Raw genomic sequence first — 24,983 nt, 5'->3', positions numbered from 1 at the left:
GCCTACTGGTATGACGCCTTGTTTTAGAGCCTGGGAATATGGTCAGGATAAAAACAAAGTTCTCTTTTTCCTGAATATCTCCATTCTAGTTGAAGAAGGCAGTTAAAAAAAAATAACATCAGGAAAAATACATTTTCTAAAGAAGAGGGATGTGGTCATTCAGTGCCTGGATTCTTATTTTAGATCAAGGAAGACCTGACTTAGTAGCTGCCATTGAAGGAAGACTTGAATGTGCAAGAAAAAACTAACCATGTGTGAATCCGGTAAGGAAAAAAAAAAAACAAAATCAAACAGAAGCAGTGATCTAAGATGAAGTCAGACAGGTAGACTTGAGACTAGCCCTTGCAGAGAACTGAAGTCCAAGGTAGGGACTAGGATTTTATTCAAAGGAAGATTGGAAACATTTTAGAGGGTTGAAGCAGAGATGTCATAGGACCTGAATCGCTTCTGTGAAGATCACTCTGACTATTGAATTGAACATAGACTACTGGGGTCTAAAAGTAGAAGCAGAGTGAATTTAGAAGGCTCTTCAAAACTCAATAAATATTTATTGAATACCTTGTAAGTGCTAGCACTTTTCCAAATGTAAGGACTAAAGCAATAAACCAAGCTAGGAAGACTCCCTGGGTGATTGGAGCTACATTTCAGAGGATGCATGGCAGATCCAGAAATCCAGGCAAAAAATGAGATAGCTTTTACTATAGAGGGAGCTGAAGGGAGATTTGCAGGTCTTGGATTTAATTTTGGATATATAAATGAAAGGACTTTTATAAAGTGATCATTGAAGAAGACTTAACAATAAAGGTTGATTTGAAGGATTTGGGATGTAAGCAATTGGACAAGCAGTGTCATTTCCTGGGATGGGAAAGCCTGAGAAAATGCCAGGAAGAAGGAATCTATAGTTCTGTTTTGGAAATACTGCAATTGAGATATCTCTTGGTTATTTAAGCAGAGTTTCCAACAAGAGAGTGAAACACCATTTTGAAGCCAAATGAAGGTAGAAAGCTCAAGTCACTGGTACAGGATAATTTAAGCAGTAGCGTCCTCACTATTGAAGAACAACACTTGCCCAAGAAATTTCAAAGTTAAATTAGCTTCATTTCAACATGAATAATGTCACAAGAAGTCAAAGAATTTAATTATTCAAATTGTTCAAAGGAATATTTTTATATTAATAATAAATTTAAAATGAGAGTCCTGGAACCAATCTTGATAATATCTTAAAATTTTTTAAAAAATGAAAGAAATTAAAAAGTAATACAGGGTATTGAAATTCAAATTGGAAGAAATATTAGCAGATCAAAGCAATTTTATTAAGGACCATGGCCAGGAAGAAGATTGTCTGTGGTCAACATACTAAAATGAGGTGATTTTCCATTTCTTACAGTACAGTCTTTAGTGACATTCTGTAGTATTTTTTTTGCCTTGTAGCCAATAAATAAATGTTTCCTTCAAATATTAGCAATAATAGTACTAAAAATATAGTATAAAGCTTTATGGTTTATCAAATGATATTTGACCTGATTGTAGAACATTCAGAATAGCTACAACAGATCTCAAAAACAGGTTATGAAAACATACTGATGTTATTTAGGTCTAGAAAGCTAAATTATTTTTCATACATAAAAACACACATGTAGATACAAATTAAAAGGAACACTTTTACACTGTTGCTGGCACTGTAAATTAGTATGATGACTATGGAAATCAGTATGGAGTCTCCTCAAAAGAATAGGCATGGAACCCCAGTAAGACCCAGCTATACCACTTTCTGGTATTTATCCTGTAGAATTAAATCATCTTACTGCAGTGATACATGCATACTCCTGTTTATAGCAGCATAAATTCACAATTGCCAAACTATGGAACCTGCCTAGGTATCCATCAATAGATGAATGGATCAAGAAAATGTGGTATACATATACAATGTATACCACAGCCATAAAGAAAAATAAAATTATGGCATTTTCCATACTTTCTCATAAAAATTCTTACTCTTTCATATTTTTTTTTCTCTCTGAAATCTCTACTCTTCATTCAGAATTGAGGACTCTACTTCATGTACTTTCTATGTACCTTTATTGAAGAAACTGTTAGTCTGTTTTTGATTGAGTTATTTTATATATGACTCATTCCTGTCCTAAGGTCAGGTATTTGAAAATAATTCACACAAATCTTTGAATGATTTAGGTATCCATTAAATATTTACCAAACTTAATTGAAGGAAATCAAGAAGTTACTATAAAAGAATCTAAAAACATGGATAATTACTTACAAATACATAGCCTGTGTTAAGGAATTAGGTGTCAAGTAATATGCTGAATTGAACAGATTGCTGTTAAGAATTGAACAGATTGCTGTTCAGTTTGTACCTTATAACGTCTAAGTATCTATTAGAATTCCCAATTTACAGATGAGAAAACTGAGGCAGAGGTGGATTACATAAAATGCACAGTATTCACAAAGACAGTAAATGAGAGCACCAGCTTCCTGCTAGGTGCCTGAGCCCAAGAAACATGCTCCAGACTGCTTCACTCATGGGTCTCAACCTACTTTCCCCCCTTTGCTGGTAGAATGGTTTTGATTCCCAAGTGGTAAGGTAGTCCTGTCAGGGATACCTGTAGATTGAAGAAGAACCCCCTATTGCTCTTAATTCTTACTCTTTTAAAAACACTTTTGCTGTTCACTTTCTCCTTGTCAACTAAACAAAAATCGCTTCTTCTGCTCAAATCTAAGATCTATTCTTTCTAGAGCTCATTTCACATTGATTTACTAAAAGGAGAATATAGGGAGCAACTTCCTTGGGTAATTTAACATAATTTACAAGACAAAGACCCTGCCCAAGATGCATTCAGCAGCATGTCTCACTCTTAAGTGACAAGGCCAGTAATTGAAATCTGGTCTGTTAAGTTCCTGGAAGCCTGTGCCCCATTACATCCCGCTGATGCTTTGTCACATGTCGCCATCTGGCACTAGCTACTGCTTTTCAGGAAAGGATAGCCCCAGGCTTAAATGGGAATGCCAGCTTAAAGGACAGCCGGCATGGGATGGCCATGTGTGCAAGGGGTTTAAGTGGCACTAAATGAAGGGTGCAGGCTCCTTCAAATCACAATCTTACTGATAGGGTTTTCTGTGGTCTTGCAGGTTCTTCTTTGTGCAGTTTCTCTAAAGTCAGTCTTAGTTTTTATTTTTGGGGGGCTTATATTTTAAGAGCCTTTAATGATATTTTAGATGTGGTCTTATTTTATCTTTACTTTTGTCTTCCCTAGGGAATTACTTCTAATATAAAATACCAGCAATTGAAAACACTTAAGGTTTTCCTGCTGTCAGTCCTTCCTCTGGGCCACCTTGTCTGATGCACTGAAATATCCTGCAAATAAATGTCTTGATCAGAGTAATCATCATATTGAATGGCAGTTGCTTACTTACTGTTTTTTCCTATTCAACAATGAGGTCTTTGAGAGCAGGGAAATGATCTTATTCACCTCTTTATTCCTGACATATTAGATGACCTCAGTGTAGAATAAGTTTATGTGTGAATAATTTGAACAGAGATGACAAATGTTTAGGAAGTTCTTATAATAATAGTTTTTAAAAGTCCCCTTGTTAAAAAAAAAAAAAGCCCTGTGTAATTCTACCACACACACACACACACACACACACATACCCCTTCTGCTTTGAATGTCTGGAAGTATAGTGATTTTGACAGTATTAAAAATAAAAAAATAAAAAATAAGTCTTTCAAATAGCAATAGTAATTAATAGAGAATGGCAACCAGACCTAATATATATGCTAGCTCTAATGAGAAAAATCAGTTCTTCTATGTCCTAGCATCTGAATATGAACTACATCTTTACAGCTCTAAAAATATTAGCAACAGTCACTCACTGATTTAACAATGAAGTCTAAAATAATGATAAGTGGATGTTTTATTACCTGAGTATTGATTGAGCATTAGGCTTGGAGTAATAGGTTTTGTAATCATCAGCCTGAACCCCAGGTACTGAAGATTTGTTCTTCTTACATAATTAGACACTGAAGTATGTGCATTGTGTTGGAAAGCATTTTGTTCTTTAAACCAAATTAGAGATTAAGACCTGAGGCTGGGGACCTGTATTTCAAGTGTCGAAAGTAATTTCTTTTAAATCCTTTTTTCTAGCTGTAATTTCTCTTCCTGCTTATAATATAGCTGACTTTTAAAAATACAGTACTAGTAGTAACTTAATGTATTTTTCCAAGTACTATTTAAAGGACTTTACATATCTGAATTCATACACTCTTTACCACATCTCTTTAATGAATATACTGTTATTATTATTGCCACTTTCCTTACAGATGAAGGCACAGAGAAAGTGCATGACTTGTGGAAGACTAAACAGCTTGTTAGCTGGATTATAAACTCAATGAATCTGGCTCCTGAGTTCAAACTGGTGTTTACTATACTACTGCCTCTTCCTAGAAACTTCTGCCACTAACCTATGCCTTGCATAAGACATAATAGCAAAAATAAATACAAAGACCACTTTGTTTTACATACTGTGAATACCATTCTAAATTTCTGCTGAGTGATATTGTGCATGTATTTTTTATGTCTTCTTTAAAAATTAAGATTTTCATATTCTCAGATTAGATATGGTTAATTTTTTTCATATAGGGGAAACATACAGATGTATACCTAAGCAACCTTAGAAAGGAAACAAATAGTATCTTTGGGAACCTTTAAGTATTTCTTAATATCAAAAAAAACAGAAGTTGAAAGAGAAAAATTGTTATTATAATATGATAATTTCAGGTAAATGGGATGCAATTAAAAATTCTGTACTTGAGATACAACATAAGAAAAACAAACTTATGATTCTGAGTTTTAGAGTTACATATTACTTAAATATTATAAGTGTTTTGAAATTATTTTTTATATTGCTTACTATAATTAAGATCAATTTTATCATTAAACCATTTTGCTTAAGAACTATAAAAGTTATTTTCTGTTATGCAGTAATTGACCATTTTATTTAACAAATGTTTATTGAGTATATACTATGTATCTGATAGATTCTTATTTTACTTATTAATTATCCAGAGAATAGATTTCTATTTTGGAGAGAGGGGTGGGTACCAAGATTGAACTCTGAGGCACTCAACCACTGAGCCACATCCCCAGCCCTATTTTGTATTTTGAGAGTGGATCTCACTGAGTTGCTTAGTGCTTTATTTTGCTGAGGCTGCCTTTGAACTCGTGATTCTCCTGTCTCAGCCTCCTGAGCTGGGATTATAGGAGTGTGCCACCACACCCAGCCAGAGAAGAGATTTCTAATCTAAATGTGGGGATGAGAACCCAATACATTATCATGGGGTCTCCCTCCAGATTTGTCTCCTGCATACTTAAGTGCATTACATGCCTGCTTTCAAAATTAAAAATTTCAAATTCTACTGAAGGCCTTATATACTTTAACATTGCCTTTGAAAGGGGGGTAGTGAACATAAAAGAGATAGTAAAGGTGGACTGTTAATGTGGAACATTAATAACTTCCATTTTATTTTTTATTTTCCAGCACCATAAAGCTGTGATTAAATTAACTAAATTAAGAAGGATTGGGAGTATGTGCTTCACTATGAGATGCATCAAGAAGTCACATGAACAATATATTCAAATCAAATATAAAGTAACATAGGATACAAATACCTCTGACAAACATTTTATTATCAAAGGCTTAAAAGAATAAATCTAAGTATTGTTGCATTGCTAACTAACACAATCACTTGGAAAGGTAAGTGCACTGAATCAGGAGTAAACACACATAACATTTTTTAACTCTTTGGGAAACAGATTTTCATCTCATAGCATGCACAGATCTGTAGCAGACTGGCCTAATAGAATGGAAAGGCCTTTGAGCTGAGGGATATATAAACAGTGCTATGGATGATGAAGTTTGTTAATCAACCCTTCTACTCTCTTCAATGGTTAGCCATCCATTAGGTTCATTTTGCCCCCACTTATATGCCAAGCTTTGGCAACTTAACCAGCTGATGTGTGAAACTAAGAGGTCCCATATTGCTCTTGGAGAAAGGAAAATCCAGCTTCACTTCCAAAGTCAGTCTCTGACCCTCTGTCTTGTTAAACAGATTCTGACTAGATTGGAAATTGCTATCCTAGTATTGATTTTTAACATGGCCTGAAAAATGAAGAGACAATGTTGGAAAAGAAGGTAGAACTGAAGTTCAGCTCATTTGGCTTCCTGGGGTCATTTCCTATGAGATGCCTATTGCTCCCCTGTCCTCTACTCTTCTGCACTGACCTCCATAGTCATAGGAAAGTAAAGGGGTGGTGGGGGAGCAACAACAGACCTCATTGAATCAGACTGACAACTTCAGAATGGGTAATTCTTCAAGTATTCTGCATCTCCATTGAATAGGCATCTTTGAGGAGGCAATTCACCAGGCCCTTCTTGGTTATGTTAGAACCAACATCTGGGAACTAAAGTCTTAGATTTCTTCCTCTGTTTCTGATTAGGACTGAATAGAACACTAGCCTTCAAGGTCAACTAGAGACTAAGTCAAGGCCAAGTCTGAAGCAGAAGTTTAGTTCAGGATCTATCTTCCACATTTCCATTAACTAAGTTGCTATATTTCTTGACCAACACAATAATTAATACATCACAATTTTATTTAGAAGCCACTATCTGCTCCTCACTATTTGTATCACTCTAGAGGCTAGAGTTTGAAAATGAATTATATGAGGAATCCTAAAACATAGCCTAAAACCTAGCCTAGAAGTAACAAAGAAATAACTATCTAGCCTAAGATTTGATAATCTATCATCATAAAATAATTTTTCTTCATACATGTAAAATTTGACTAGAAGCTAGAAACTAAATGAGGTCTTTGAGTGGAAAAGTTTTCGAAAGTTCATTTCTTTATAGTAAGTATGGATTGCTGTCCATCCTTTTAATAAGATTTTCCTATGAAAAAGGCTTATTATTTATGCCCAAATCTTTACAATTCAACATACTCTATATTTTAAACAGTGTCAAATATCAGTTGTTATAACACAAGAATTTCCAGATCATCACCTAAAGGGTAAAGAACACACTGATTCTTTGAGGTTTAGCTGCTTTAAATAAAATATTTCAGTGCATTTCACAATAATATCCTAAAAAATGTCACTTACTCTCAAAGACTCAAATACCTTTGACTTATTCATCATTTTCTGGAAAGAATAATATTATTTATTTCACAAATGTCTAAGTTGGGGTGTGGCAAGATGTGATTGACACTTGGAGAGATCCTGTCGCTGAAAAGTTTATATACAGTGTCACAGGATTCTAGAAAGGTGAGAATAGCAGGGTCTTACCTGTAGTATTGGCATTCAAATCCTTGGAGCAAGGATTTGGAGAAGAGTTTTAGACTAGTAGGTATAAGGATACTTAGTAAAAGTGAATTTTCCTTTACTTACTAGGTCAAATAATAGTATCTAAGGCAAGTGGTCTCCATTTTGTGAGTATATGTGCACCTCTATCAAGGAAAAACAGGCAGTCTAATAAGGAGTTGTTGTTGTTAATGTATTTATACATTATAATGAATTGCTCCATCATTACATACACATTGTATAAAATATATCTAAATGTGTGATACAAAAGGGAGAAAAATCAGGAAACCCAATGCTGTTCCACAGAATTGAATAATATCTGAAATCACAGGAAAAGTTCAAATAAAATGAAGGATACATGTAGGTAAATGGGAAAGAAAAAAAGTCATTTACTAGTCACTTGACTTTGCTTTAGAAATTGTTAGCCATAGTATATAACTCATATATAATCAAAGGGTTCTAAAAACTCTAACTTAATGACAATATTTAGACAAGCTTGGAGAAAGTAAGCTACTTGCCTAAGACCACAAAGCTATTAAGTAGTCCAAATAAAATATGTATAATCTATGTGTATGTAAACATACACATCTTTTGTGTATGGCATGAAAAATGCTAGTATATGTGCCTTATGTAAAAATAGTTTTCTATGAAAATTAAAACTGTAAATTCTTTGTTAAATAATGTTTTTTTAGGTCATAAATCTCAGACAATCCAGAAGTATATCCTATGTCATAAAAATACGCACAATTATAATCTAGAACTGAGGGCTCATATAGATCGTGAACAGTGATTCACTCCTCAGTTGTTCATTAGTCCACGAGGCAACCAATGCCTCTGATGGGACACTCATCAACACTTTACAAATAAAAATATCTCCACAAGCTGAAAGAAAACAAAAAAAAATTATGTTTCTATTATCAGTCCCATTGTATTCCATACATTTAGTAAAAATTTTTTGAAATTCTACTACAGACTAAGAAGTATCCCAGTAGCAGTTCTATATTGTTTCCATTACTTTAACCAAAAGGCATATCATAAGCAATCAATATTTATTCAATGGAAAAATAAATTGTTATGAAAGTACAAAATAGATTATTCCCTGAGATTTCATTTAAACACCCCTTATGTTGGAGGACACTTACTCTAATTTGGTCTCTTTTGGACCATTCTGAATCATGTCTGTGGCTTTATGAAATGTAAGTTTACTCCTAAGCAATCACATAGCAAAGGCTTTTGGTGAGAGCATTATAGTGTTTCCATTCCCAGACAATATCTTTTCCACAAATAGCCTTGGTTTTAATTACCTCTATTCCCTTCTCTCTAACTTATGCTTAATACTAATGATCTGTTAGTTTTAGGATAGACAGAAGCCCTCTTGTTACTGCAAATAAGAAAGCAATTATACTCCTTTATGTTGATTGACATTATTTTCTGATTAAAAACAACCAAACAGTAAAGTACCTATGTGGCAATTGGTTCAGAGTTTAATTACTAGCAGAAAAAACACCTCAACATTAATTATGTCAAAATTAGTACTTCTGTCCTTGGCATCCATCCACATTCCAAAATCCTCTTGAACATTATTAGGAAATTACTCTAGTCTCAGTTATCTGGAAATACATTTCTCAGCTAATCTGTCGTAGAAGAAACCTTATAAATCTGATATATTTATGATGCTCATAATTAAGAGATATCACAGTTCATATACAAACTTAATTTTTTTTTCTTAAGACCAAGGTGGAAGAAGGGCAACAGTTGGGTTTTAAGAAAATTCTTGGACTTTCCCAAGTGACAGTTACTTAATTTTGTTAAAAGAAGAGTCAAACTCTTCATTTGTGTTTAAAGAATTAAATGAGATGTTGTATATGGGAAAATTACACTAAAGTATAACAGAAACTTCAAAGCTATTGATGTAAATTTTATTCTTATTTCCTCCAAAATTTCCTCTTTTCTATCTGTTGGAGTCCTCATATCAAAGGAAGTAACTGAAATTATTCTGGCAATGAGATGAAAAAATATAATTTTGAATGTTCTTATCTTTAGCTGTAACCATGCTTTCTAAAAAGTCTAAAATTTTGGGAAAAAAAAAGAAGACTCATTCATACTTGCTTTAACATGTTGTTTAGTGCAATGTGATGTCATAAAATGTGCTTAGAAGTTAGCACAACCAGCTAATGCAATGACCTGAATTTTAAATGTCATAATCCAGAGGGAAACTTTCTAATATGAGGAATTCTAGAAATAGTAATAATTAGGAAAGAGCACTAGAACAGGAGTCAGGAGACCAGGTTTTATTCCATAGTACATAATTTAGGTAACTTAAACTTTTCAAGCCACAATTTTCTTATATATGATAAAAGAAAGAGTCAGACCAGGTGCTCTTGTATTATACAATTTTATTTGACTTAATTATGGAATTTGAGTTTTAAAGAATACATGAAGACATTCCCTCATTTTTGTTTTAAGACGAGCTTGCTTGGGAAATAGCCCATGCTGTACATATATGTATGTCCAGAGGAAATCTCTTTTCTGTGAGAAATATTTATAATACATTCCTAGCCTAAAAAGCAAAAAATAGCCCTCAAATGCTTTTTAGGTAATAACCCAGCTTAGACAGTCTGAATGCTAGAAGGGTCTCCATGATTTGCTCACAGATTGGATCTCCAATAAACTCATGTGCCCTTCACTCCTGCTTTCGGTTTTCTCATACCTTTTCTCTTAACCCTGCTTGGCCAGCCTCTCTACCTCATCTCCTTGAGATTCCATACTCCATGCTCTACCATTCTCATGAGTCTACTTTCCTAAACTTTTTTTCAGTTCCAATTTTTTCCTTCCACCTCACCCATAGCTCTTCATTAATCTCCTGAGAAGACTCATGGGTGCCATTTGGCTTTGCCAGAAGAAAACTTCTTTTAAATTGAATAGTCATTGTGCTTACAAAACATCTATGCTAGAAGTGAATCAGTTACCATTAAGTGGGAAGCAGCACTAATAAAGCCAAATTCAGTAGCTGAATGTAGAGAAAAATTCCATGCCACAACTCTGACTAAGCCCTCAACCAGAATTCCTTTAAGTATGAAGCTAGCCAAGTCATGGCAGAGGTGAGTCTCTCCGCCCCTCATCACTAATTTTAGCATTTTCACTGGAAGCACCTGTGATTCAGCAAGGTGCAATCATGACTCAAGGGCCAGATGGACAAGTATTCAAATACTGGCTCGGTCACTGAATTGCAATGTGTCCCTGGTTAAAGATGTTTAATGCTCTGAGCTGCAATTTTCTAACTTAAAAAATAAAGATAATAATATCTTTTTGGTTTAGTAGTTCTTGAGACTTAAGATGACATTTCCACAGGGTCAGTCACATGAAGGAGAATTGAAATTTGATTGTCCTTTATCATCATCATTGTTATTTTTATTATTATTTAAATTCTCATGAGTTGGTAAAAGCCAACTATTTTTTTCTGTTAGAACAAACAAGGACAATGAACATTTTATGTCACTTGAAGACACAACAAAATAGTGATGGTAACTAGAAATGAAATGAAGTAGAATAGAATAGAACAGAATGGAATAGAATAGAATAGAATAGAATAGAATTCCCTCATAGTAGGTTCTATGTCCAATACTTGGTATCTGCAGAAATGTCCTCATTTAACTCTATCTCCAAAAACTTAGCTTCACTTATTTTTTCTTTTGCATCAGACTTTGTGCAGTGTGACTTGAAGAGAGGAGGAACTTGCCAGCTCATCTCACTTGGCAGAGTTTGGAGTGTTTTTTGAGCAGACTATCTCACTTTGCAATCTAGAAAAGGGGAAAAAATCTATAGCTACTATTTTGGTACATGCAATGCAGAAATGTTGTGATGTTGTATTTCCTAGTGATGTTGAAGTTTATGGAAAAGGAAATAAACTATGCATGTTTCAAAGTAAGAATATTAAATGAGTCATATAACTTTCACATGGAGCATAAGATAGAATAGAAATCTTGAATATAAGTATCTGCTACAATTAAAAAATAAATTTCCTAAAAATATTTCTATGGAAAATAATTTCAATTTTTTGAGATTAAAATATTCTGAATATGCAATGTTTCAGATATCACTGTTTTATGCTAACAGATGATATTCTCACTCCATGTGTGTTTATATATGCCAGTTTTTCAGAATTATGTGCATGTGTGCATGTGCACATGAACATGAGATATCAGTGTTTGTATCTGTAGAGCCCTGTAAAATATCTTTTCATATAGGTCAGTCATAACTCTTACACTTTCATAGGTATTAGTAATAAAAAGTAGGTCATAAAATAATGTTTAAATGAAAAGTATATCTTTCCTATTTAGTTTATATTAAGAATTTGTATCTTTTTAGCTTAAAAGGTAATTTATTATGTGTTTCATGTACTGAACTAACTGGTCTTGGAACAGATTGACTTATGAAAACAAAATTGTGAGTCTGAGCACAGAGGGACCATTATAAAGCTTAGCATAGAGGAAATTCATGAGCCACCCAGACATTCAGTCCTATCACATATAATATTGGGTTTTTAAGCTTAAAAGATCTTTTTTACTAGTTCTAGGTATGCTGTCTACAGTTCCCACCATAAGTGATGCAGCCGACACTTGGAGCGTGGTTTGAAATTTTAAAGGTAAGAGAAAATATTTTTTTTTTTTTGGTGGACCATTCCTGCTTGCCTATCTTGCTGTTTAAGCTAATAAATCATAAAACTTTGGATATCTTGTCTGAGAGTTCCTTCTACAACCCTCCCTTCCTTTTTCCTAGATTGAATAGTATAAAACTGGATTATCCAACTAGTTCCTAAAATGACCTTCTCTACAGAAAATCATCATGTATCTTTCAAACTGTCAGGTAATAAGACTGTCCTCAATGAAATACTGTATCAGCAAACAATCAGTAGTTAAACCAAAAATAAGAAAAACTCTAGTCCCTAACTTAATGTTTTGTTTACCATCAAGGTTGGTGGTGAACTGGGACAAGATTACTTGATTTTAGTGACTGAACACTTGGGCCTAGAGGCGGGGGACATAATCAGATATACCCTTAAACTGCAATTGGACCCCAGAGTTCCTCCCCACTCCTTCTCTGGCCATGGGCACTTAAGGAGGGGGTACCTAGCTGCTAACTAGTAAGCCAGCAGGGAGTGTACACTGTACACCAGCTCTCTGTGCTTAGAGACTATCAGTGGTGCACAAACTGAGCTGAGGAGGCTAGTCTTTTTCTAGAGGAAGTTGTTTCCCCTCCATCAATGTGCTCTCCCCCACTACATATGTCTTTCTGTTATTTGTTTCTTTGTTTGTTTGTTTGTTTTATTTTGAAATGGGGTCTTGTTACATATCCTAGGCTGGAAAATAATTCCTGGGCTCAAGAAATCTGTCTGCCTCATCCTCCCTTAGCCTCCTGAATGCCATTTTCCTAAGTGAATAAACAAGAGAAAGTAACTTTGCCTGTGTGAACATTCTTTCACTACCTTTAGAGACAGTTCTTTGTGAAGAACATCAGCTCTGCCTCCACTTTGCTTTGTAAACATGGGCAAAGCTGTTTAACATTTATGAGTTTCTGTTTATTCTTTGAAACCTGGATAAAAACAACCTCTGTCTGAAAGAGAATCTTTACAGACTCAACAAGATGGTGCACGTAAAGAATTTAGCTTTATTCTAAGGGTTTCACAAATGATTGCCATAGTTACTGCACAAACAATATGGCACTCCACTCTCCCTATTCATGTCCATTAATACAGATCCATTCAGGAAAACTTGGTACCCAAACCATTTCTGAAAACTAGGGAGAAAGTGGCTTTTGCTGAATAAAGAGAACACCCAAGCTAGGCCTTGTCAAGACCGATTTCTCAAGTTTGGCCTTAAAGTCAAAGAATCCTGAAAGTCAAAGAATCAGGTCAAGGGCAGTTATAAGACAGGAAAAGAAACAACACACTGTGTGCTAACTTCACCTCAGACATGATGCTACAACCTGATTATACATTCTCTATTTTAAGAGAAAAATAACAATTTTATTACATATGACCATATGTGTATTTAAATTTATATTACATGATTTCTAGCATATATGAAGACACTGAGGACATGAGAAGTAACATGGGCCAGAATTAGCCAAACAGTAGTGGCATAGATGTTACTTGAGTAGTTCCACCTGTCTGTATAACCTAAGTTGTACTCAGACCATGATGCTATTTTCCTGCCATAATTCAAGCTAAGTTGATTTCAGTGCCCTCTGTTCCAAATGAAACTTTCTCCTCAGTGCCCCAATTAAGTTTCTTAGTATCTCATACCCATTAAGAATAGCAATTTAGAACTGCCTGAATAACTTTTAAAAAGGTAGTTTAAAATGTGCCTGTCAGCATTAGACCCAGCTAGTTGGTCTGGTTTTTTGGTTGTTTTTATTTTTATTTATTTTTTGTTGTTGTTGTTTACTTTTTTCTCAAGATCTGACTCGTTTTTAGCCTTTTTTTTTTTTTTAACTTCAGTAGTGGTTCAAAGTAACAGAGGAAGCTTTGGGCTTCTATGTGATGGAAGGATATTTATTCAGGTTTAACTCTTCCATCTCTATTAGTAAGGTCTTGGAAAACTATGCTGCAAAGCAAAGTGTAATTACTCTAGAGCATCTTACTGGCATGTTAATTTTAGTTATGTTTCTGCATCCTCCAAAGGAGATGTAAAGCTTATGCTCACCAGTGTCAAAATGAGTCATTTCAAAGTGCTTCCTGTCAACCCCTTAAAAAATTGATGTACGAATGCCTTCTATATTCTGGAGGCTCTTTAGTGGTATATCATGCATTTAAGTTTCAGGGACATAATCTGCAATCTAATTTTGTAGCTTTCTCTTTGAAGTCTGTTACCCCCAAGAAATAGTGTCATAATTATTCATTCAAACTCCATGAACTGTCTTCAGTAATTGTTCTATAACTTGTCCTGCTGAGAAATTCATAGAGGATATCTGAATGGGTCAAAGTGGAAGTAGTGAATTGGGGTTATTTTCACTCATGGAAAAGATGTAACATTTGTGAGATGTTTGTTCCTAGAGACATAATTCAATTGCATTATGAAGCGCTTTTGAAATCCTAGGTTAAGAGAACCTCAATAGTGCACACTCAGATTCTTTAAGGCAATAATCTTATTTTCTGGTCTGCATCCTCTTGTCTGGAAGTGTTTTTTATGAAGCCATACAGCTGCAATATGTTTGTGGTCAGTCACTAGCTGACCTGGGGTGTGTACCTTCCTAGAGATGGAACTCAAAAATTAATTGGTTTCTTTTACACAAATGTAATAGATTCAGATGTTATTGAAAGTGCTTAAGTTTAAAACTACAGTGGATTAACAATGCCACAAGTGGCCTGACAGTTTGAACTTGAAGGCAGGTATCTCATCTTTCTATTTCTTTACCCTTTTCAATCAGGAATCTTCTGCTGCCCACATTTTTCTTGAGATAGCTCTTTATTATTTTTCAACAATAATTACCTAAGCCATAGCCTGAAAATCCCTTGTGAAAAGAGTAAGGGCAATAAATGAGTCAATTAATTATTTTGAAGAAATAGAACATTTTTTTCTTCTTTTCTGTAGGTCATGGATGAAGGGATGACCCACCATTTCTCTGAGATTTATGCAAGTCACATCCTTCTTAAAACTGAAATCAATTTTAAAAAATGTATACCATGTAAAATAAACTTCCAAATATACTATTAGATATAAAAACAGTCTAACAATATCCCTGCCCCCAAGTTTCAAGACAGGGACTCTTCCTCAATCCATATAAACCTCACAGTAAACAAATACAGAATATACTACCTGTACTTGAAAGTACTAAACCTCCATATTTGGCTGAAAAGACAGCCAAGGAAGGATATTTATAATTCAGCAATAGTCTTTTAATTCTCTAGGTAACCAAGGCTCTAATTACATAGAACATACTTTTATGGTTAAGGTCTTCTGATTTTGCAAAACCTAAGCAACACATCCTTTCTCTGCCTGTAATTTAACAAACTCCTTGCTTAAAAATGTCTTCCCAATGCAATGGATTACAGTGCATGGAGTCTCTGTACCTGTCAATCTTTATAACCCTCCCATAATATTTTCCTCCCTCAAACACTGCATTCTGTAAGTTAGAGGTTCATTATGAATACATCTACCTATTATTTGCTTATCTGCTTGACACAGAATAAATTCACAGATACAAATCATATAAAACCAGATGATGTCATTTTTTAAAAAATATATATACGTATAATACATTTTTTTTAACCATGGAGAAAGACCAGTCAGTAGCTTGATGATTGTTGCCTGGAAATGAAGATCCAATTGTAGAAGCAGATGCAAGCACCATAGTAACTCTAATAGGAGAAGGTTTGGGGGATGTTAATAAAAAACAACAATCCTAATACTAAACAAACACTTCAGGTCCTCATAGCCAGGGGCATGGCAGTGTGCACTTGAATTCTCACCCAAAGCTCTCAGAGTTCTAGATACATACTCGGCAGACTAAAGATACAAATCCCAAAATGTGTGCATCATGGCCCCTCTGGGGCACTGATGGCCGTTATGCACACTGGCACAACAGGGCAGGGAACTAGACCCACACTCACACAGGTATCTCTTCCCTGCAGGCCACCCAGCAGCGACACCTCTAGTGGTAATCACCCTGGGCTGGCAGGTATTCACAGGCACACTCAGGGGAGCTTTGGAAAACCCTGGGAGGGGGTTAGGGAAAGGGTCGGTCATTTGGGGACAGCAGCGCGCACCCTGACACTATCTGCTTGCCTCCTATACTGTCCAGGACCTGAATTCACTCCGGAGGTGCCCGGAAGATCTGCATTATGCCAAGGCGGTGGGCCAACTCACCTCCACGAAATAAAAGCAGGGCAGGAGGGTGACGCTGTCCTTGATCACTTTGCCCTTTGGCCTCTCCTTCGCCGACATCCCGGCCGTCTGCCCGGGTCTGCGTCCTCCGCCGGGCGAGGTGTGCACAGTGCAGCCGAGGCGAGCTGCCTCCTCCAGCCGCAAGCGCCCGGCGCGGCTGATGTCACATTCCCCGCGGGCACCGCTGGAGCCAGCGCGCTGCATGCAGCGCCCCCGCCTTCTCCCCTCCCCTCTTTGCAGCAACCCAGCGGACCCTGAGCCGGCAGGTCCTCTGCCTCCCTTGCTCTGGCTCCCACTCCTGGTTTTCTAGAGAGAGACGTCCAGCTCCCTCCTCCAAGCTGTTGCTGCAATGGCTTCTCCTCCCCTGTCACCCTCTCTAGGCTCTCCACCGCCTTGGCAAGGCTCCAAGGATGTGGGAGCTTGACGTCAAGAATCGCAAAAGAGGGAAGCTCTCCTGGTGTTTCTGCAGTAGCTTGGCTGAGGTGCTGAGGCACCCAGTCCCCTCCTGGGAAGCCACCTGGGTCACTCCAGAAATACTAACTTGAGGACTCCTGGAGAATAGCAGCTGGCCCAGCATACCACCCACAACAAGAAAACCAATCTCTACCTTCCTGAAATAAAACTTGCTCTTCTTTCTGAAAATTAGGCCCTGGTAAGAACTCACTAAGTCTGGCTGCTCGCCCCTTCTGAGGATCTCTGCCTGGGAGGATTCCTGACACCCACTGTTAAATACTATCAGCTTTGGGACATGGTCCCGGTTTTCCTGCTTCAAAAGAGGCAGATGGTGCAATGCACATCCTCATTGCACCCAAAGTCCAGGACATATTCTAACCTTACTCCTAGTACAATGTCAGCGTTAAAACCAACAAGTCTTCAGATGATTTCTGGTGGTGGATGTGGCTGCTCTCAACTTTGTGATTCTTTTGGCAACTCAAAAGTGCAAAGTGGTTCAGAGGAAAGAAACTTTGCATGAAACTTTGCATAACATTAATGAAGATAACCCATTTCCGTTCTCACATACCCTAGGCCATTTCCAACATCTTCAAAATCTCCTTATCAAGCGCGTGACAATCTATTCCTAGTCCATTTTTCAGCTGGCCTTCTCAGTTTCTACCCCAATAGGTCTTTGGCAATATGGAGACCACACCATCCACTAACGTAGTTAAATGTTTCATTGTCATTACTGCCTCAAGTCCTCATATACCTCTGCCAACACTGGGGTTCAATCCAGCAGAGTCATCACTCATTTCCCCTTTCCAATTTACCATACTCACCTGCAAAATCTCAGCCTTAGATTAAAGGAAGTCTCAGTTGTTCCAGAACAACTGAAGGTGGCTGGAGAAAAACGTAAAATTGCATAATCTTGTCCCTCCGAACAAACTTTAAGCAGGTCCACTACCTACAATCCTAGTGTTTTTTCAGTTTGTTACTACTATCCCATTCATACCTTCTCCTCATTTCTCAAATTTCTTCATTCTCTGCTAATGGCTTCAAACTCATTTCTTTCATAAAATATAAGTCCTACAAGAGAACTATCCCATCTTCCAGAACTAGTTGCTAGCCCTACCCCAACCACAGCTACCTCCATCTCTTGACTAGATTGGCACAATTAATAGGCTCCTAACTATCCTTCCAGCATCTTCCCTTACCACCTACCAACTATAAACTAGTCATTACATAGAGTGAAAAGTAAATTCATTTGTGTTATTTCTCTGCCAAAACTTTCTAAGGCCTTCTTCTCACTGTGTTCAGCAGAAAAATCTAAGCTCCTCATCTTTTCATGAGTCTCACTGGCTCTGCCTGGTTCTTAGATCTTGTTCACATAGCTCTATGTCTCAATGGCAAGCGACTCAGTCTAGCTTTGTACTGCCTCAGGGTCTTTGTACATAGTGACTATTTGTTCACAAACTCTGTTCTAGAAACATTGCTTGGTTAACCCCTTAATCCATGCCACTGCTCAAATTTTAGCTTATCAGGGAAGTTTTCCTTGACATACTCTTGAAGTAGCATTCGTAACACCAGACTTTTCTTTTATTCTTTAATTTTGATATTATTTTCTTTTGCTTTATAGAACTTATCACTATCTAATAGTGTAATAAGTATTGCCTTGTTAATTTTTTTTTCCTGCCTTGTCCACTAGAATGTAAACCCCATAAGGTCTAGGACCTTTTCATCATGTGGTAACAGGAACTGTGCTTGGCAAAGAGAAGGTGTTCAGTAAACATTTGTGAAGAAATGAACTGATCAATTAAATTGAATGATGTATATAAAATCATGCAGCACACGTTCCTTGCACATATTATGTATTCAATAATTGTTGGTTGATTCCATTTGTTAACTATTATGTAACTCATCATTGACTATACTTCTCATTACTACCAAAGTTACTTTGTGTGTTGGGGCAGACTTTTTTTTTAAATTTTCTTAGTAACTAATAAAAGTTATAATTCTTGATTAAGATAAAAAGCAAGTTAGAATAATTTTAAGTTGTTATAACTTATCATTCTGGAAATTGCATTTCTACAAAAGGGGATATAAACAGGAGACTAAAATTATAGCTTCCTAATTCATTAGTAACAAACTGAAGTCCTACAATAAAATATCAGAGATACATGCTGAATACATGTTGACAATTCAAGAAGTTCTTGAAATATTAGAAAGGAACTCCTCTTCCCTCCCTAGCTGGTCTGCCCTGATAGATCTTCCATCCTTGTTAAGCATCAGGAAATGCTTGAGAATTCAAAGCCAATTCTATTGCAAATCCTTTACTCTTCCCTACCCTAGATTCTCCTTCTTTCTCTCTTTTCTTTTACAATATTGTATTTCTTTTTATTTTATTTAATTTATTTATATGTGACAGCAGAATGCATTACAATTCTTATTACACACATAGAGCATAATTTTTCATATCTCTGGTTGTGTACAAAGTATATTCACACCAATTCGTGTCTTTATACCTGTACTTTGGATAATAATGATCATCACATTCCACCATCATTTATAGCGCTATGCCCGCTCCCTACTCCTCCAACAACTCTGCCCTATCTAGAGTTCATCTATTCCTCTCATTCTCTCTCTCCCTATCCCATTATGAATCAACCTCTTTATATCAGAGAAAACATTCAACATTTGGTCTTTTGGGATTGGCTAATTTAGCATTATCTTCTCTAACTCCATCCATTTACCTGCAAATGCCATACCCAAAGGACTTAAGAACAGCATACTACAGGGACACAGCCACATCAATGTTTATAGCAGCACAATTCACAATAGAGGATAATTCATAGTGGGAAAGGGAGCTGGGGCATAGGAGGAATAGAGGAACTCTAGATAGGTAGAGGGGTTGGAGGGGAAGGGAGGGGGCATGGGGTTATTAATGATGATATAATGTGATAATTATTATTATCCAAACTACAGGTATAAAGACATGAATTGGTGTGAATATACTGTGTATACAACCAGAGATATGAAAAATTGTGCTCTATATGTTAAGAATTTTAATGCATTCTGCTGTCATATATAAATAATAAATAAATAAATAAATAAACAAACAAATAGCATACAGGGACACAGCCACATCAATGTTTATAGAAGCACAATTCAAAATAGCTAAACTGCGGAACCAACCTAGATGCCCTTAAATAGATGAATGGGTAAAAATATGTGACATAATAAGACAATGGAATATTATAAAAGAGAATAAAAACAATATTGTATTTCTGATCTATATAATTTCACACTTATGTCAGATTATTTTACAGGTCCCCATAGATACTAAACTCAATGATAATGACTTACATTGGGACAACATTTTGATGTATGTTCCAGGGGCACTCTATCATAAAGCCACATCCTCAGCCCTCTTATTTGTTTATTTATTTATTTATTTATTTTTAAATTTTGGGACAGAGCCTTGATAAGTTGCTGAAGCTGGCCTCAACTTGTGATGCTCTTATCTCAGTTTCTTTAGTTGCTAGAATTTTTGGCATATTCTACCATGCCCAACTGTACTTCAACTTTTTCATGCACAAAACACTGCTGTGATATGAACAGGGCAAATATTTTCCCTATTTTATATTTTAAAAAGTCATAGATAGAACTCAGATGGAAAAATAAGTAAAAAGTCAAACACAGGTCCAAACCTGTGAAATATTTCAACTCTGCTCTTGATAGCAAGTCACTTAATATCTATGAGCTTTGGTTTTCTGGTATATAAAATGGGAAAAGTTATTGGCAATAACTGTTGCCATGCTCTGTAGCTCAATTGTGATCATATATGTGAAAGCACATGGTGAATTATAAAAACCAGTTAATCTATTCATCTATCCATCCATCAACCTATAAAAATTTATTGACCTTCTACTATGTGAGAGTCACTTTTCTCCTTACGTAACAACTGTAAAGAAGAATAAATAGAGTATCTTCTCTCACAGAATTCACAAATGATAATGCAAATGCAGGTGGAGTGAAGAAAGATCAAAGACAATAAATTAGTCATAATAAAACAAATAATGTTCACTATAAACTAGTGCCTTTTTTAAGTGCTTGATAAGTCTTTTAATCCTTATGATGTAGGTACCATTACCATCATATGCTACAGTTAAAGAAATTGAGACTCCAAGGGTTATGTGTTATTATATGTAAGAATAACAAATATAATTAGTGAGACTGAGATTTAATTAAATTAAATTAATTTATTTATTTAGTACCAAGGATTGAAATTAATTAATTAATTTATTTAGTACCAAGGATTGAAATCAACTGTGCTTAACCACAGAGCCACATACCTAGGCAACCCCTTTTTTATTTTGATTTTGAGACAAGATCTTACTATATTACTTAATACCTCACTAAGTTGATGAGGCTGGTTTTGAACTTGGGATCGTCCTGTTTCAACCTCTGGAGCCTCTGGAATTACAGGTATGCATCACTGCACCCAGCAGGGCTGAGAGCTTTTAATCCAGAAGGTTGTTCCAAGTTCTAGGATCTTAAGAGTTAGTTATATATGCTGCTTCTGCTAACAAATTATAGCTTGTAACATACATTACTTAAGAAACAATTATGGTGCAGTTGTAACTGTGATGAGAAACTTCTTAAGTGTGGTGCCCAAGGAAGGACTTGACTGTTTTGACACTCAAGTGACTTATATAATTGAGGCTACCAGACAACATTCCTGAACTAAAATCTGTGCTCCATCCCATCTTCCCCATGTAAATGCATATTTGGATGTTAGATGTTGCTGTAGGTATACTAATTGTATCTCTTTATATAGTAATAGCAGCATTAAAACAATTTAAGATGCCTTCCAGAATTTAAACATTTTTAATGAAAATTCTCTTCCAGTACAATCAAATGAAAATGGCACCCACTGACAAGTAGCACCCTGACATGTTACAAGACTAAGGACTTCACAGCACAAATAACCTACATAAAATATGCCTGAAAATGTACTTGACATCACTAGTAAAACTGTCAGAGTCCTTAGATAAGAAAGAAGTAGTTTTTCTATGTACTGGATTTGGATGCCAACAGCCAACTACAAACTGCTTTTCAACCTCCTGGCAACTATTCATTCTTGGGGTATTTGCATGTAGTTTATCTTTAAGGTCATAAAACAGTGTATTTAATTTAGTAATGTATTTCCCCCAAATTAGCCTACTCCTTAGCATTTTAAGGAGACAACAAAGTAAGGTTTTATTGTATTTTCTAGAATAGTATGTCTTTGAGGAATTGAATATGCAGATGTGTGAAGTACTTATGTGAAAAGGGATTAGATGATGTGAAGATAATGTTCCCTCTCTGGCTTCACCCTGGACTCATTATGAAGCTGTGGATAGGAATATTTTAATACAGGAACTCAGTTTTCCCATCTAAAAATGAAGGAGCTAGATGGGTGAAGTGGACATCTGCCGTCTGCTCAGGATACATTGTTTCTTCTTTTTGTGATGGCTTCTTGGATTTTCAGAATGTAAATTCCCACTCTCATAGTCACAGCTAGACTGTAAGGGGAGGTGTTCAGCCCTCTTCAGGCAAAGAGCCAGGATGGTGAAGCAATCTAATTTGACTATGTTACCCCAGAAGTTGAATCTTCAAGGGAGTGATACAGAGAAAATTCTTGATGTCAATTCATGCAAGAAGAAAAAGAATGGTGATTAAGGCTGGTCTTTGATTCTCTAAACTATCCTTTCCACTTTTCTTTTCAGAAGTCTGGCTTTTCTACTTTCTATTGTTTCTTTGCATTTAATCATTTCCTTCCAGATAAATTCCTTTCCCTTCCCTTCTCTCTCTTTCTTCTTGTCTTCCTTTTCTTATTAATTCAGACAGAATTCATTTTCAATGCCTGTAAACAACCTGAAATTTCCAACTAATACAAAGAGGTCACTTATTAAAGGATTAACTAAATATTTATTTCTAGTTACTTTAACACTAAATTTACCTAACAATAATTCTGGCAGGTGATTTTTTTAAAGCAGAATTTTATATTTTTCTGCTATCAATGATTTTGTCCACCCTAGTCTCCTATGACTCCCTAATAGAACATGGTAGAAGGTGTTTTACACAATTCTCATGAGCTCCCTCTCCCAAAACATGTCTTCTCTGAGAGACAGCCAGAGCTACCCCCCAAGAAATTCCATAGCAGTTAACTCAGGGAAGGAAAGGAAACCTTAGATTGTGGAGCTTGACTTTGGGTGTGCATTGGCATACTAATATGTTGGGATGGGTTAGGATCATCCCACAGAACCTCTCAGGGGATTAGAAGGGTCTGAGTTTTAGGAAGACTCTGTATTTAGGGCCTCAACTCAGATTGCTTCTTTGCAAGAATCCTGGTTGGAGGTGGAGCAGAGTCTGACAGCATGCCCTGGGGGCTGCAAGCAGAGAGACAAGAACTGCATATGAACCTGCTGCTCCACCCCAGTACACTAAACATAGCCAAGAAGGAGCTCCACCATTTGGAAACACACTGAAGGTATGACTGTACAGCCAGTTTCAGGGCACAGTTACTGCCAACAGGGCTCCAGGTGTGACTTGGGGGTGAGGTGTAAAGAGAGTGAAGAAACCCAGCTGCCCCCTTACAAGTGCAGCAAGGGCAATGACTGTGTCTCCTTTTACATCTGGTAACCATCTATGGGTGAGTGACTGACGTGTTTTTTTTTTTTTTTCCATACATTTAAGCTAGCTGCATAGCACTTGCTCTACAAATATATCACATTCTACAAATAAGGGCATCATTTTTATTTTAAAACATTTCATAGAAAGAAATTTAATTAGATTTTAAAACATTCAGTTTATTATAAGAAATTTAAGTATTACTTTTGTCAAAGCAGACCTGTGTAGTTTCATGGCTTGTTGTATTTTTAATGACTGTAAAACAACAATGTCAGATTGTATCACCTTCTTGTGCAGTCTCTCTTCAATGGTGACTACCAAGAATGTAAAGAAATTAAAATGAAAAATTCTGTGAGAAAATGTGTGTAGCCATTCTCTGTACAAAACTATATTCATGGAATTAAGATTAAGTTTTTTATTTAGAAATAAAATAGATTCTATTTGAAAGTATTATATTTAATATATTTCCCTAAAACGTGGTTTGTTTCATGCTTACATGTTATTAAAATGTATTTAACTGTTTTCTACCAAGTTCTGCATAGCTGACCCTAATTCCCTTTCAACTTACCCTAATGTGCTATATTATACACTACTTTGTGTATGAAAACGTTAAGAAATTCATGCACATAAACAGCAATTCCTTTTCCTCCATTGTCACGTTATGAAAATAGTTCTCTATATTTACCATTATCTTACTGGTAAATAACAAGCATCGACTCATTAAAATATAAAATGGTCCCATCCACTTGTCTAAAAATCTTGTTACCTTCTTTGATTTATTTGTGACCTTGCCTCCCTCTTTTTTTGGTCTCCATTTTTTTTTTTTACTTTCCAATAAATTTTTCTCTTTGATGATTTTCTCTTCCATATCTCCATGGGCATCCATTTATACTTGGTTTCCTACAAAAGTCCAAGCTCCAAGCTTTCAATCTTGTTCACTGCACAACACCCCTCTGCTTCACTAGGTACTTCTATCTCAGCTACCCAGCTTTGAGCTTTATTTTCCCCTTCTAGACAGTGTCCTCTCCTCTGAGAAGCATGTTGAAGCCATATGTGGGCCAAGTTTATTTTGCTTCTGTGCTTTCTTTCATGCCATTCTCTTCTGGAATGTAGTTATATCTCACATTTCTGAATTTCATCCTTGTTACTCAGATGTCAGAGACCTTGCCCTTTCTCTTTTTTTCTCTCTCCCAGAACACAAGTAGTCTTCATTATGCACTACACAATATATTATGAACTGGTTTTTTTTTCTATTTAATATTTTCTATCATTGTTCCTTCACATTGAAGAAATGAATTGGAGAAATGACAAAGTCATCTTTCCTCTGTCCATTCCCTCCTTTCCATTTCCACTCCATTTCCCCATTTTGTTTAATTCATCATTACATCTATGACATTATAATAGCCTCCTGGCTAATTTCCCTGACTTCAAATATTCCTTTTTCTGACCAAGTCTATAATTTTGTGCCAGGAAAATTCTCCTAAAGCACAATTTCAATCATACCACTCCTTCACTTAAAAATACTTGTGATTGGCTCTCCATTCCCTAGAAAATTATATTTAAAAACTTTAGACTGATGTAAGGTCTTCCACAGTCTGACACCCACCAATCTTTCCATCTCACC

General features: G+C 35.9%; 1 protein-coding gene across 2 annotated transcripts in view; it reads right to left on the bottom strand.

Moving 5' to 3' along the window:
• The window catches only part of Plppr4 (phospholipid phosphatase related 4), a 38,023-nt gene extending 21,567 nt beyond the window's left edge, over positions 1 to 16,456 (bottom strand). Inside the window, exon 1 of one of the 2 annotated variants that reach the window (XM_026401395.2) lies at positions 16,235 to 16,456. In XM_026401395.2, coding sequence (XP_026257180.2) covers positions 16,235 to 16,456 — 222 coding nt within the window. The remainder of the gene's footprint in view (positions 1 to 16,234) is intronic. The other variant, XM_026401396.2, reaches the window with a different exon arrangement.
• Positions 16,457 to 24,983: the final 8,527 nt, after the last annotated feature.

This window comes from Urocitellus parryii, chromosome 11, assembly GCF_045843805.1.
Source record: "Urocitellus parryii isolate mUroPar1 chromosome 11, mUroPar1.hap1, whole genome shotgun sequence".
NCBI classification, from domain to species: domain Eukaryota; kingdom Metazoa; phylum Chordata; class Mammalia; order Rodentia; family Sciuridae; genus Urocitellus; species Urocitellus parryii.
Note: the sequence above shows the minus strand (reverse complement) of the source record. Positions and strands in the feature narration are given on the sequence as shown.